Genomic DNA, 15,150 nt, shown 5'->3' on the forward strand with positions numbered 1-15,150 from the left:
GTGGGAAAAACCCGACATAAGATCGCATCATCAGTGGTATACAAAGTCTGTGAGTGGTATACGCATCCATGTGCTCATCTGGATCGGTCGTTCCATTGTAGCGATCCCTGTTGAACCCTTTCCACTTGTCCGGCAGTGGAGTTTCCATGACAAAGTCAGTGAAAGGGTGGCGACAACCGGTGGTTGCGGTTCCGGTCGTGTTCAACGACTTGTTGGGAAAAACCCGACATAAGATCGCATCATCAGTGGTATACAAAGTCTGTGAGTGGTATACGCATCCATGTGCTCATCTGGATCGGTCGTCCCATTGTAGCGATCCCTGTTGAACCCTTTCCACTTGTCCGGCAGTGGAGTTTCCATGACAAAGTCAGTGAAAGGGTGGCGACAACCGATGGTTGTGGTTCCGGTCGTGTTCAACGACTTGTTGGGGTGAGACTCACCATCCATTTCCAAGGTAAGGATCTTGTTCCTCAGTTCTCCATTGGTTTTGGGGCCGGTAGCGGTGGCGAAAGACCTTTCGACCTAGTTGGTCGGATCAACAGACGATCCTCCCTCCACAAGCTTCTTCATCTCCTGATTTTCCCTCATGAGGTTCCTCATCTCGTCCTCGTTCTTTTTGGTGGTTTCCTCGTGCGTCGTCTTCATTTCAGCCAACTCCTTATGCAAAGTCATCAACATTGTCGTCTGGTCTGCCTTTGGCATCTTCTCGCTTGTCATGCTTTGGGTTGATACCATCTACTAACGTTTCTTCACACCAGTTCTCTCGGTCCCACGGTGGGTGCCAATTGTTCTCGAACGGGTGTTGGGTCCCAGAGAACGATTGTCGGCTCCTCCTCTCGATCGATCGTTTCCACACTCAGCTTCCTACTCCTCAAGTTCCTTCCTCCTCCTCTCGGTCGGTTGTTTCCACACTCAGCTTCCTACTCCTTAAGTTCCTTCCTCTTCCTCTCGGTCGTCCGGTGACACAAGCTCAGATGGTACTTGCAGAAGGCATTCCGACAATCAAATCAAAAAGGTGTCAGCACTTGGTTGTTAGAGTACTGTAGATAATGACGCGTACCTGATTCTTGGAATCTGTGCTATTTATATTACCTTAATGGGCCTTCGTTGATGGGCTGGATTAGGAGATTGATTCGTGTTTAGGGTTGTGCTAAATAACCTTTAATTATGGATTACCCTACTGACTTAGTCAACCCATGATTCATCGTCATGAGTTGGTCAACCACGTGTTATCACACGACATTTTTTATCGTGGGGTGAACGTTCAAATGGTTTAGGGTTTCTGACCGACTCACGGTGTCGTCTAGCTATACTAGTACAGTTACTATAATAATTATTTTATATTTTTAAAATTAATTTTTATTTAATAATTTTCTAATACTAAGATACATATAATAAAGAAATTCACAATATATTTATCCACACAAATTATTGAGCTTATTCATTTTATTGATTACGTTTTTTTGTCTCTTTAAAATAATTTTCTGTCATAAAAACATGTGTGTCACTTGATTTGTTATATGATATTTATAAGACCAATTTGTATAACAAAAGTGCACAGAAACAAAATTATCTTTTATTTTAGTTAATTTATTGTTTTCCTTTCTCACTCTAGTTACATTTCATGATTGGCCCCTTCTTCATTTTCTAATTTCGTATCCGTTAACCCTGGACGCACCATTCACGCGCCAAGCTACACTCACGCTACCAAGCAACGCTTCAGCCTCTGCAGACGGCGCCACGAGTCTCCGACGACGCTGCGGTACCAGTCTCCAAAGGTGTTGCGCTGCAACTCTCTAGAACACTCACGCGCCACTACAGCGTTCGTGAATACTTTATTTATTTAGTGATTGATTGTATCTTCCTTGTTTTTGTCTCGCCGGTTCTGAAGCTGTCTGGGCATTTTGATGAGCTAGCGGAAGACTGCACCTGTTGCGTGGGTGTCTCCGGTGACACGTTTGGTGCACGTGTTTATCCGCTGGTTGTTCGTCTTCAAGCTCGAGCTCGAGTTTGGAGTTGTTTGCGCTGTTATAACCATCAACTTCTGGTGGTGCGTGCTCATGTTGGGGCTTTTCCGGTACATTCTTAACTTGTGGGATGTTTGAACTTTGGTATGGTTGTTATGATTAACTTATGCATGCCTTAATCTTTTGTGTGTTTATGGTAAGGTATTTGTTCTGAATCCTTGATTATAGATTTTATCTAGTAAGAATAGGTTTATTGTTGATTAGGTCACACAAGTGTGACATTACTACCAATATCAGTTTCCTCATATGTTGATTAGATTTAATTTGTGATTCGCACGGAGGGGTTTACCCTTCACTTCCTATCATAAGCTTGCGTTCTTGCAATTCATTTTTGTCTTTTAGGCTTTTTTTAATCATTAGTTTTTATTATTGGAACCAGTGTTCTTTCTCTAGTCTATGAATTGGTGTATTTATACTGTATTGAAAATGGATCACTAAGTTTCAAGCTGATGGAAAGTTATGTAGAGAAGAAAAACGAGTAAAGTTTGCAAAACAATACGTTAAATTATGAAAAACAAGTAAAGATTTTTTCTCAGACTTTCCATCCTCAAAGGTAAAGAAACTTTGATCTATTACATTTAAATAAAATGTAACTATTTTTTTATTTTAAAGTAATAAATAATTAAGTTTATAATAAAATAAAAATATTAAAATAATTAATAAAATAAAAATAAATTTAATATTTTTTTAATATATAATTTATGTTAAATAAATAAAATAAAATAAATTTTGATGATTTATTTTAATATATTTTTATTTTAAAATATTTTTTTTATAAAAGTTTTCATGTTAGACATCACTATGAAACTTGACATCTCAATTAGGCTCAATTAGGCTGAAACCTTAAGTAATTGCGCAACTACAATCTTCTACCATCACATGAAAAAAATATTATTAAAAAAGAAAGAAAGAAAAGAAATAAGGAAATTCAAGCAGGATTAGACCAAGACCTATATATAAAAAATCTGACAAAAACGATACTTAGGTAATTTATACCTATTAACAAAGAAGTCTAAGAAAAGACTAGATGAAAACCTATTATACCAATGAAATTATTCTCTATGAATAAACCCTACTTTAGCAAGCTTGTCAACACATGCATTCTTTTCACGACAGATGTGAAAAATCCTAAACCTGACAGTAAGTAAGACAAATGTTCCACCTATTATGAAGAATTCAAGAAACGTTAGTTCTAGTATTAAATGCAGCACAAACCAAGACAAAATCACATTTAAACCATAAACTAGTAAGACTCATCTTTTGAGCTTATTTAATGACATGTATAACTCCATAAATTCAGCAACCAAAACAGTCTGAATATCAAGGAAAGCAGAGAAACCACCAATAAACTCCCCCGTATTCTCATGGAAAATACCACCACAAGCCGCAAGATCAGGAGAACCCCTTGCAACACCATCAGTGTTAATTTTAACTCAACCTGGTGAAGGGAACTCCCATCTAACAAAATATTATTTATTTATTAAGGTTTTACCATAAAGATTATAGTAAGATGTGATTTTGCTAGTTTTATTAGTCCTCTGCTTTCTTCTTGCATTCAGGTATGGAGGTTGTATACTTTGTCATGGAATGTGTATTTGTATTTATATGCATGTCTTAGGAAATTCTACACTGTTAGGATCAGTATCATAGGTGGAATTAAGTGCTGCGCTTGGTCGTACTTAATTTATGCACTAACTTAGGTGCTGTATCTATTCCTTTCTAACTTTCCTTTTGCACATTGAAATTACATACACTGCGAACAGAGTGTGTTCAAAAGTGTGTAAAAGAGCACGTTCCCAGCACTCTAGTTATTGTTTAGGTAATAACTATATCTGTTATAGCATATTGAGTTATCTTTAGATAAACTCCAACATTAAACATGACCAGTTAGAATCTTGGTTCTATTACTTCTGTGATGTGAACACTTTTGCTTTGTTTGTACACAGACTTCATATGTAGGATCAAATTAACGCACATGTTACTCTAGACTTTCTTTCCCATAGAGAGATTACTAAGATGTCATGTGAAGCAACACTGTCTTGTTTTTTATATTATTATAACCTGTTCTGAGGTGGGCCTTTCCTCTTGTACTCCCAACTCCTTTATTTTAGTTTTAAGGAAGTTGATTAAGTCCTAAGACTAGTTAGAAGCATCTTAGAATGTTTTTCAAGACTAGAACACTTTGCATGCTAGATTCTGAAATAAATAGGGTACCATTTGCAAACCGCAGCATATAAACTATTTCCTCCTCCCTTTCTTCATCCCTCAAACATTTCTTTCTTAGTAGCCTTAATATTTCAGACAATCTTTCTCCTAGTACTAAAAACAGAAACAAAAGCAGAGGATCTCTTTCTCTTTAAGTTTTATGGTTTAAACTATTGAGTTAGGCTTCCATTTAGCAATACTAAAATTGAGGATGATTTCAAAGTTTTCCTTCTAACTAAATCATATCCACCTTTAACATTATACAACTCTTTTTTTTCCTTTTTAACCTCGTCTACTACCTCATTGGGGACTACCACACTAATATTAAGTCCCTTTGATGAGATAGATTATTTATGGTGACTCGCAAGAATATTAAATTTGTCACTTTAAAGGTATGAGAAAAAGAAGAAGAGATAATTCTAATTGAGTTAATCATGGTTAGTGTAAGACTTAAGTATGTGAAACAAACTTGATTCAAAATGAAATTATCTTCCGCCCAATTACACAGATAACAGGTCATTAAACATGAACAAACTTTATTCTAAGGAAATTATCTTCCACAGCCATTTACACAGCAGGTCATTAAACAACTTCTCACAAAAGTAACAGAAATCACAAACCGAAATGAAAATCTACATGAAAAGTACACAACTTCATTCCTCCCGAAATAGATGAATTCAAAGGCTGGGATAGCAAACTAACGTCCAACAGTTGTAAAGCTGTCAGTGAAAGGTAGCGTCTGCATGCACTGAGAATTAATTTGTGGTGAATATTTAACTAGAGGAAGATGATCATGCATATCAAGTGGAAGCTCTGGCAATGGCGCTTCTAGCTCAAGAACTTTTATTACTTGTGCAGCCTTTGGCCTTTCCTTGTCATTAGGGTTAGTACACCACAACCCCACAATGATCAAGCTTCTCATTTCATCCACATCAAACTCCTTGTTCAATCTCTCATCAACAACATCCATCACATTCCCTTCCACATACTGTTGCCACACCCAGTTCGTGAGAGGCACATGAAACTCTCCATCTTTGTAAGTCCTCCTTCCACATGCAATCTCAAGAGCCACAACCCCAAAACTATAAATGTCTGATTCCTTACTAGGCCTACCTCCGTTGAGATATTCTGGGGCAAGGTACCCGTAAGTCCCCACCACCCCTGTCATTTGAGTCCTCAACCTTGGATCCACAAACTTTGCCATTCCAAAATCTCCAAGCTTTGTGCTAAAATCTGTGTCCAACAACACATTTGCTGACTTAATATCCCTGTGAAGAACACACTGCTCCGCATCTTCATGAAGATAACGAACTGCTGCAGCCACTCCTAATGCTACCTTGTACCTGTGTGGAGAATTGAGATGAAACGAGAGAATTCAGAAGCATATACTAGTAAAAGGTTTCAGTTGAATAAGACAATTACTCTATTACAAGAAAGTAGGAAGTAAATATGTGTACAACGCAAGAAATTAAATGCATGTTTGCGTATATGTTTTAATGATGTATTTTCTTATTTTCACGTTCAAAGCAACCAAAGATGGAGAAGTTATTCTTTTAGCATGGGGTGGATTCGTCCACTGGTGTCAGATGAGTTGCCAAACACATGGTAATTACTATATTATTAAGTGAAGGAGAACAGTCTGTCCTTGAAATATATTATGTTCCAAACAGATAATAAAACATATTCAAGAACATAAAATGTATGTAACTTACCTAACATCCCAGGTCAAAGGTTTTTTGTCCCCAAAGAGATGAGTGTCGAGGCTTCCATTAGGCATGTACTCAAAAAGCAACAAAAACTCACCTTCCTCGTGGCACCACCCTACGAACTGCACCAAGTTTCTGTGTATAAGACGGCTTATAACCCTCACCTCATTGATGAAAACTCTCTCTGAATTTCCGAAGTTGGCGAAAATCCTTTTCACAGCAACAACCCTTCCTAAATCACTCAGAAGCCCTTTGTAAACCTGTCCCGAGCCTCCTCGTCCAAGCTTTCTATCATCTGCAAATTCGTTGGTGGCTGCGACTAGTTCTTTGTAATCAAACCTTCTTGGTATAGTTGCCCTATCCAAGTCAAACTTAACCGAGTTGGCTCCACCTTCACCATCATTACTCTCATCAACCGTATCCCTTCTTTTCCTCCTGATCATGGCCCAAACTGCAATACTCGCAACCACGACCACCAAGACCGTTGAAGTAGTCGCCACAGCAATCACCAAAACGTTTCGTTTTCCGTTCCCACCGTTCCCCTCACCGGAGGAATTATCCGTAGCATCGGAATTCAACGTTGAACTAAACTGCCACGAGTGAATAATGTTGTGCTCAGTTAATTCGCCTGTTGAAGCAGAGAACCCAACATCCACCCACTCGGGTAGAATTTCCATGAGGTCAATCTTGTAAGAAAGTGAAGAATTGGAGTGTGAATTTGCTGTTCCGTTGAAGGACCAAGCCACAAAGAGGGTCTTGTTGGAAGCAGTGTAGGTTATCAAAACGTTACATTTCTTTCCCAGGTTTTTGTCAATGTCTAACTTGGCAAAAGCCACGGATTTGAGCGAGTTATCGTCTATGCCAACGTGCTGCATGGGAGGGTCAATGGTGCCATTAAGTGTGTCAAACTCAACGGCGAGGACGTGGTTATGGGGAATAAAGGTATTAGAGGTGGTGTTGAAAAGGGCAAAAGTGCCACCAGCTGCGTTGGGAGGAATCTGGTAGCCATGAGGGGCCATGTAGAAGGCGAAACCGTCAGCATAGGTGCCGTTGGTGGCTCTGTCAATGGTGAAAGTGAAGCGTGTGGTGAAGTCTGTGAGAACACTCGAAGAGGCGTCCCACAGGTGCAGAGGTTTTGCGTACAAGGCTCTTCCAACGCGGAAAAGATAGTCCACAATGTTGAGTTGTATGGTGCCGTTGGTGGCTTGGCCATCACCCACGTATGCCATGGTTTTTTCACTCTCAGGGTCGTTGAAGTTTGTTATGTTGAAATTTAATGATTCTACAGTTTTAAGGAAAGGAGGATGAAGAGCGAGTAGAAGAACAAAAGTTGTAACCTTCTCTAGCAACCTCATTCTCAGTGGCTACTTTTTTTCTTCCCTTGTTGTTTAGATATATATATATAGATACAAGTACTGTATGATTAATAATTTCTCCCCTTCCATAACTTTCTTTTGCATTCGTAACATTCAAACTCACCTTACTTAAAAAATATTCCAAACTCAATCCTGTGTCAGAGCAGTGTAGTATATGGATCAGTTGTGCTACTATTTTTTTTTTCTGTGATTTAGCTTGAAATGTCAATTGAATAGTATTAAAATATTATCAAATATATTGTTTTAAATATAATATTTGTGTAATTTTTGTACTTAGATAAGTTAGGCAATGAAAAACAGCTAATTAGTTTAACTATCTGGTGTAGAAAACAGCAATGAAAGATTGTATCAGTCATCTAAACAACTCTGGTGTAGAAAGAAATATTTTGGAATTGGTTTCGTAGGTATTAGTATTTCTTTTTCTAGAAGTGGGATCTAAATATAGGTTTTTCTTTATTTTTATGGTCATGAGTTTTGTATAATGTTCTTATGTTATTTTTTTTATCTTTAATAATATTTTTAACATGATGCAAATGATGTAGACATGAAAATATCTTAACTTAGAATATCATAATCCATAATGACGTGTCAATTATAAAAAATATATAAATAGTTCACAGGTTACTTATTTATTATAGAATAAAGTTGGTTTGACATTTTCATTTTACAACTCTATTCAATAATAAAATATTATGTTTACTTAATAAAATAAAAATAAATTAAATTTTAAAATACAATAATAACATTTCTAAGTGGAAAAAAATGTCATGCTATTATTATTATGAATCAAAAGTCTTCATAAACATCACATCATAGACCCACTAAATAATACCAAAAGTGATATTCCGGATAGAAAAGTATTTGTAGTGGAGGTAATTACGTTGACTTATAAGACTGCAAATTCTCCCTTCAAATCTAATTTTTTCCTCTACACCTCCATATACTTTTTAAATATTAAATATACCTTTTTTTTCTTTGAATGAATATTGGGTTTTTCTTTTCTTAAAATGATGTAATTTTCTTTTGATTTTTTCAAAATAAACATTTTTTTCGAAAATAGATAAATCACCAACAAAAGGCACAACTTTACCATAAAAAAATCGCAATTATTGGAGATTTAAAAATAAAATAAAATCGTATATACGTATACGATTTCAATTAAAAATATTAAAATATATAATTATATGAAACTAAAATATATAATTATATAAAACTAAAATAAATAAAACCTAAATTCGTTTATAATATTTAACATATAATAATTTTAATATACGTTTTTTTAATATATGAAATTAAAAAAAAATAAAACCTAAATTCGTTTATAATATTTAACATATAATATTTTTAATATACGTTTTTTTAATATATAAAATTAAAAAAATAAGAGAAGAAATTAAATAAATTTATTTTATTATTTATAACCTTTTTATATATAATTAAAAAAAAATTATAAAATATTTTTTAACTAAGTAAGTTTTTATAAAATATTCTTTTAATATATATAATTAAAAAATGGTTGAATTTTAATAATAATTTTTTATTATATACAATTAAAAATTAAATACATTAAAATTATTTTTTAATTCTTAATAAAATGAATGATGTAATACTTGAATAATGTAAAATAATATAAATTAATTATTTTAAAAAATAATTAAAGTAAATTTAATCCATAATAAAACATTAAGTTGATAAAATCCTAAACTCAAATTGTTAAAAATAAATCAAAAACTTTAATCAGAAAGCTAAAATGAAGAATGTTAATCGGAAACTTTAATTATAATAGAAAACAAAAAATATAGTATAAGAGTCTACATTCTACTATTGTCGATCAATAATTTTGATTTTGAACTGAATGAAATTGAACTTCGTAAGCCTTCTAAATATAGAGAGCTGGAAACTCCCCACCATCACACCACCAATCATTAAGTCTTACCATGTATACATAGGTAGAAGTTGTAGTTGAACAGTGGGTAACTCTTGAATATCAAACTCTGAATTTTGTCTATTGTACCTTTGAACATGACACACATAACAAATTATTGTTCATTTGTCTGTATCTTCTAGATATTGATAAATTACTTTAATTTTTTTCTAAAATAATTAACATATTATTTTATATTATTAAAGTATTACATCATTAATTTTTTTTTTGGTAGAATATGTTTTATTATTATTAAATACGAGTTTAGAACTCAATTCTCATGTGTTATTTTTGTAAATAAAAAATAACATGTTTTGTGGACAATCTTTGTTTACATATGTAAAAGTTGGAAAAAAAAAATAATTCTAGATAAGATAACACCCTCCAAGCTTTTCTCACTTTTAAGACCCCATTGTGAGCACCCAATACAGAAGATGCTAAATGGAAACACTATAGCTAATGGGGCACATTCCAAAAAATACAAAACCACATTATCATGATTGTGCAATATCATGTAACTTATGTATTCATGGGTTTCAGGAATGGTAAGAAAAAGGAAAAAGAATTTCATGATAATTTTAATCACATAATTTCAAATTTTATTTAAAATGTAAGAATTTAAATTCTTTTATATTTTAAGTTTATATTTCTTTTTCATAAGCAAAATTTTGGTTGGAGTGTCAAAATAACTTGATTAGGAGGACCATATTTTTATCCAAATAACATGACTGCTTTTGTCTAAAATTTTAGATGATAAAACTCAGTAATACTTCAAAAGATAAAATACTTAATAACTAAAATATTTTAATAAATAAATCTTTTAGTACACGAAATTGTTATTTTTTAAATATTTATTTTATCTATCATAATTAAGGTTTTTTTATTTTTCAGGTTGAGTATGAGTGATTAGGAGTGAGTTTGATTGATCTTATTGTCCCTAGGTCACATTTTGAACATTTCAAAATTTTGGATGTGTATAGTTCAGTTAATCTTATTATGGATAATGTTTGGATAAAGTTGGTTAGTGAGATTTGGAAACACAGGAATAATTGTTTATTTAAAGGTGAAGTGGTTGATCATACTAAAGTTTTTTCTCTGGCATATGTTAAAGTTTGGTCTTGGATCTCTTCAAAGATACTATCAGTGAGTTTCTTGTTCTTTGACTAGTGCCTAAAACCCTTGGTATATACGTATTCGATTTAATGTCACTATAAGGGTTGAACCTGTTGAACCTTGATCTTTTTGTTTTTTCTTTAGTTGGTAGTGTTGGGGTAGACAATAAGAGGTTTCATTTTGATTTTTGTTGTATACGTAGAAAGATACTATTTGACCTCTTTTACTCTATATGAGGATTGGACCAAACATTATTTAATTGCTGATAAAAAAAATATTATTTTGATATATTTAAATAAAATGTAAATAATCATATATCAAGAATTTTATTAAATGTGAATCAATTTGGATATTTTTGACACAATAAATGAGATAGATAGAGAACTTATAAAAGAAATGAGAAGAATCACAAAACACTCACTATATACTAAGGATTTTTAATAGACTTTTTGTAATATACTAAAAAATCAAAGGATTTTTAATAGACTTTTTGTAACTTGGTAGTTGAGGATGTAACTTGAACCTAACTTTTCTTTCAAAATATCAATAAGTAGAAAATGGTGATCATGAAATAGAAAATGGTGATCATGAAAATGATTTTTATTCCAAGTGGAATATGAGACCATAATGCTATAAACTACCTTAATTATGTAGTCTACATAAAGGCCCATATGGACCCTCTCCCATTCTTGATATGATACTATGGTGTTCTCCTCACATAACATAGACCATGCATGAAGTGAATTTGATGAAGATATATTTATCTTACAAATTTGAAAATATGTAACAAATTTAATGGTTTAAAATAACCAATATGAAGCATTTTACAGGAGAAATGAAACATTTTTTAAGATACAAATGTATTTATATAATTTTTGTTATCACATCCATCAAATTTAGTAATATCTCATCCCGAATAACATCATCGTATAGTGTCACTTATTCTCTGTCCACTCGTGAATCCAATGATGGCGTAAAAGAAAAGGTTTACACGGAAGTGGTAAGAAGACGAGCTTAGAGAAAATGATAATGGTGATGTATGCAGTCTCACTCAATCTAGAAACCTTGGTAAACGAAAAGAAAGACCAAGACTTTGCTGAGAAGAACCCTCCAAAGAATATCCTCCACTACCTAGAATCCACATGTGCTTACACTTACTATGCTACTAAGAGACTTTATCTATATATCAACCAATTGCATTCATCAACCATACTAATAATTCTGCATAAGAAAAAGACATTTTGCATAGGGGTACCAATGTGGATCCACTTACTTTTCAGCCATGAGAAATAAGTATCCAACCGAATATCATAAAAAAAAATAAAAAAAATATGATGTTTTCTTTCAACAATGTTAGGATTTAGGGTTTAGAGTTTAGGGTTTAGGATTTAGGGTTGTTTTTATGCATGTATGATGCCTTTAGAAGAAAAATAGTTTTTTATTTGAAATTTATTTTCATTATTAGTTTATATGACTTTTACATGAAGTTAAAATTGACTTTTAATTTGATTAATGAAATCAATTATAATTTTTTTGAGTTTTTGATTTTTTGTTTATCGAAAAAACCCATGTGTAACGTGTGTGATAATCAACGATAGTGGGAAAAAATTTGTGATCATGCATGGAAGTGATAGAGCAGGGTCCTCGAATATCAATGTGAAGTAAATCAAATGTGTTAAATGCATGTGAGTTACTAAGAAGAAAAGATAATTTTCTCTATTTGGCTTGATTACAAGTATGGAAAACAAAAATTTTATGAGTGTTAACACATGGATAATATGTATGCATAACATGAAGTCTTTCAAATAGAAGGATGTCCCATTTGAATGTAGCACGAGTCAATGTGCTTTGTATTACAATTAGGTTCAATAATAACAAAATTAATAAAAGTACTAGCAACATTATTTTTATTGAGAACATAAAGTCCAACAAACACGTTAATTGTACCAATTCTCTCTTTGATTTTTGATGACTTTTTATGGCAAGTGCACCGCGTTTGTCAAAAGTAATAATTGTCCCTAAGGACGGATATCGAGTCCACAAGGAGAGTTTTGAATTAATTGTGTTGGCACTGATCAATAAGAAAACAAACAACAAAGAATTAGTTGTTTCAATTGGAAAAATAAGGATTAGTTTCATCTCTCTCACTCTCAAGTATTTTGATTAGCATGTCAATATTAAGTTCTTTGATTGAAATTGATGCCCGTATAAAAATCATTTATATCGATTCCTCGCATATAAAATCCTTAAGAATGTCCTCTAACTATCGATTCCTCGCATAATTATAAGAACAACTTAGAACGAAGCTCAGACGTTTAATAGCAATTAACATTTCAAGTCTATTCCTATTAAGTATTGTTGTTTAGGTCCGAACCCTAAAAATACCTCTCGGTCAGGTTTAAGATTCTCAATTTGTCACGGAAAATTAAAAGTAAAACAACAATACCAATAATCAATCAAGAACTGAATATTAATATTTAAAATATCACCCTCCATACTTCTATCACCCTCCATTCTCCCAATTGGTTACAACTCACTCTATGGTGTTTTCCTCTGAATCTGGCACACTAAGGTTGAGCCTCTAGCCCTCTATTTATCCTAGTTTTCTAGGGTTAGGTTGTTTATTGTGTCGCGCTAATGGGCTAAATGATAAAACATAAAAAAAGGCCTAATCTTCCTTTACATCTTTTTACATTCTGGGACCTTCTATCTTTATCTTTTTAGCTCAAATCATTCATCTTTAATCCAAATCTACAATCTTCCTTAGAAATCTGCAATTAACACCAAATTTGGGAATAAAATACTCTTATTCAAATAAAGATCATAAAAAATGTAAAAAGGTATAAATTCATAAATTAGGGATTATTTTATATGTAAATTAGCAATAAATCCTCATAAGTGCCTATATTTTAATATGAAATATTAGTGAAATTAGACACTTATCAATTTTCTAATCCGGTATGACACAACAATAACCAGAGAAAATTAACTCACATTCTAGAGATGATGTTATCAAGAATACAAAAATAACATTGAATGAAAAAATAGGAATATATAGAACATTATGATGATAAAGTTTGTCATTAAATTTTACAATTATAGAATGTGTGGTAGAAACAAGTTGTCCGGTAAGGAGTTTGACCAGGATTGCTGTAATAGCATGATATGTGATAAATTATTTATAAAAACACAAACATGATCATTTGCACTAGAATCAATAATCCAATCATGTTTATGAGAGTTAATATTGATATTACCTTGTTGTATAAAGTGGATGGATCCAATTTGATTAATATGAGGGTTGGTATGCATTATTCTTGTTATCGGTCTATTGGAGAAGATCCATAAAGTGATAGATATTGTTTCATTGTTAAGCACATGTAGTTTCTATTTTCTCCATTTTCTTATTCTTTGCTTTGTGACTTGTTGTCCAACATTGTGAATATGGACGTTCTTGTTATAGAATTTGTGGCTAGGAGGATAACTATGTTTGTTATAGTAAACATCGACGGTATGACCAATTTTTCCACAAAGTTTCTTATTAGAATTATATCCGTTCTTGTTTGGAATATTTTGTGAGAATCCATGTTTATGGTAATTAACATATAAAATTAATGTGACCATTGTGGCCACAAAACGAATAACTTTTGGTACCTTAACCAATTTGTGTTGTATTTGTGTGACCAAGGCACTACAAAAAAAATCATTGAATAGAAACATATTTTTAGAGACAAAAATAATTATTTGCTACATTAATTAAATTAGAGACCGTTTTAGATATTAAAAAAATTGTTGGTTTCTAAATTAGTTTATATTATTGATAAATAGTTTCTAAATTGGTATTTAATTAGCTACTAGAGTTTTAACTACCGATTTTTTAGATTCTAAATTTGGTAGCAAAAACCTTGATAACTAATTAGATACCAATTTAGAAACTATTTATTAATAATAAAAACTAATTTAGAAACCAATAATTTTTTAGTCTCTAAAATGGTATCTAATTTTATCAATACAATAACTAATTACTTTTGGTTTTTAAAATTAATTTTTATTTAATGATTTTGTTGTAACGAAAGTGTTAACAAACGTTAGGTATTGACACCTTGATGTTGGCAGTGAAAGAATTATTGGAAAATTGTTTTTCTTGATAAAAAAAAAAAAGAGAAAGAAAGAGATTTGTTTATAGGAGATATATGATCTATAAGGAGAGCGTGACATTTGATGTTGTTGTATTTATCATTGAGGCCGCCAAGAAATTGCATCGCTCAATCCTCATCCTCGTGCATGAGGTAAAATAGTAAAACAAAATTAATTTCTTAATGTTTTAATTTTGCATTTAGATTTTTGTACACTTTTTAATTTTACAACAAAAACAATATAATATGACCATTTGAATAAATTAGTAGGCCTACTCTCAAAATTAACAAATCAATATTGTTAATAACACAACCACATCAATTTACAACATTTTTATTAAATGTTGGATATGAAAAGTTTAAAAAAAAAATCTAAAGATATAAATTTCTATACAAGCCAATTATTTAATTATATATATAGAATTTATAGAAGCAAACAAATTGAATTTCGTTTAACATTTCTTGTTTATGTATACTAGACATCTCGATAACATAATCATCTTATAACTAAGTAAAAATTTAGTATATTACGAATTTAACTTTAAGTTTAATTCAATCCATAAATCAGTTTATAAAAATTTAGTATATTACAAAATAAATTTTAAGTTTAACTCAACCAAAAATAATCCACTTATATACCATAAACATCTCCAACATAACATA

The 15,150-nt window shown here is 32.1% G+C and overlaps 1 protein-coding gene and 1 long non-coding RNA gene across 2 annotated transcripts; one reads left to right on the forward strand and one right to left on the reverse strand.

The window, feature by feature from the left end:
* The first annotated feature begins 1,580 nt into the window (after positions 1-1,580).
* LOC137816719 (uncharacterized) lies at positions 1,581-2,475 on the forward strand. The gene is made up of 2 exons (XR_011081859.2): positions 1,581-1,778; positions 1,892-2,475. It is a non-coding gene; the product is annotated as an uncharacterized LOC137816719 (long non-coding RNA).
* A 2,276-nt stretch (positions 2,476-4,751) lies between these two features.
* Positions 4,752-7,442, reverse strand: LOC137816718 (L-type lectin-domain containing receptor kinase IX.1). Its single transcript, XM_068619990.2, has 2 exons — positions 5,945-7,442; positions 4,752-5,575 (listed from the first exon to the last, which is right to left on the reverse strand). The coding sequence occupies exons 1-2, from the start codon at positions 7,291-7,293 to the stop codon at positions 4,930-4,932; spliced, it is 1,995 nt and encodes a 664-aa protein (XP_068476091.1). The 5' UTR covers positions 7,294-7,442; the 3' UTR covers positions 4,752-4,929.
* Between the last annotated feature and the right edge of the window lie 7,708 nt (positions 7,443-15,150).

This window comes from Phaseolus vulgaris, chromosome 1 (assembly GCF_051622355.1).
Source record: "Phaseolus vulgaris cultivar YP4 chromosome 1, ASM5162235v1, whole genome shotgun sequence".
Lineage (NCBI taxonomy): Eukaryota > Viridiplantae > Streptophyta > Magnoliopsida > Fabales > Fabaceae > Phaseolus > Phaseolus vulgaris.

Bases quoted from the DNA above. Each gene is read 5' to 3' on its own strand.
- LOC137816718 (XM_068619990.2), bottom strand. From the start codon at position 7,293: ATGAGGTTGCTAGAGAAGGTTACAACTTTTGTTCTTCTACTCGCTCTT. The intron at 5,576-5,944 runs GTAAGTTACATA...TTCTCCACACAG, and splicing joins CCTTTGACCTGGGATGTTAG to GTACAAGGTAGCATTAGGAG.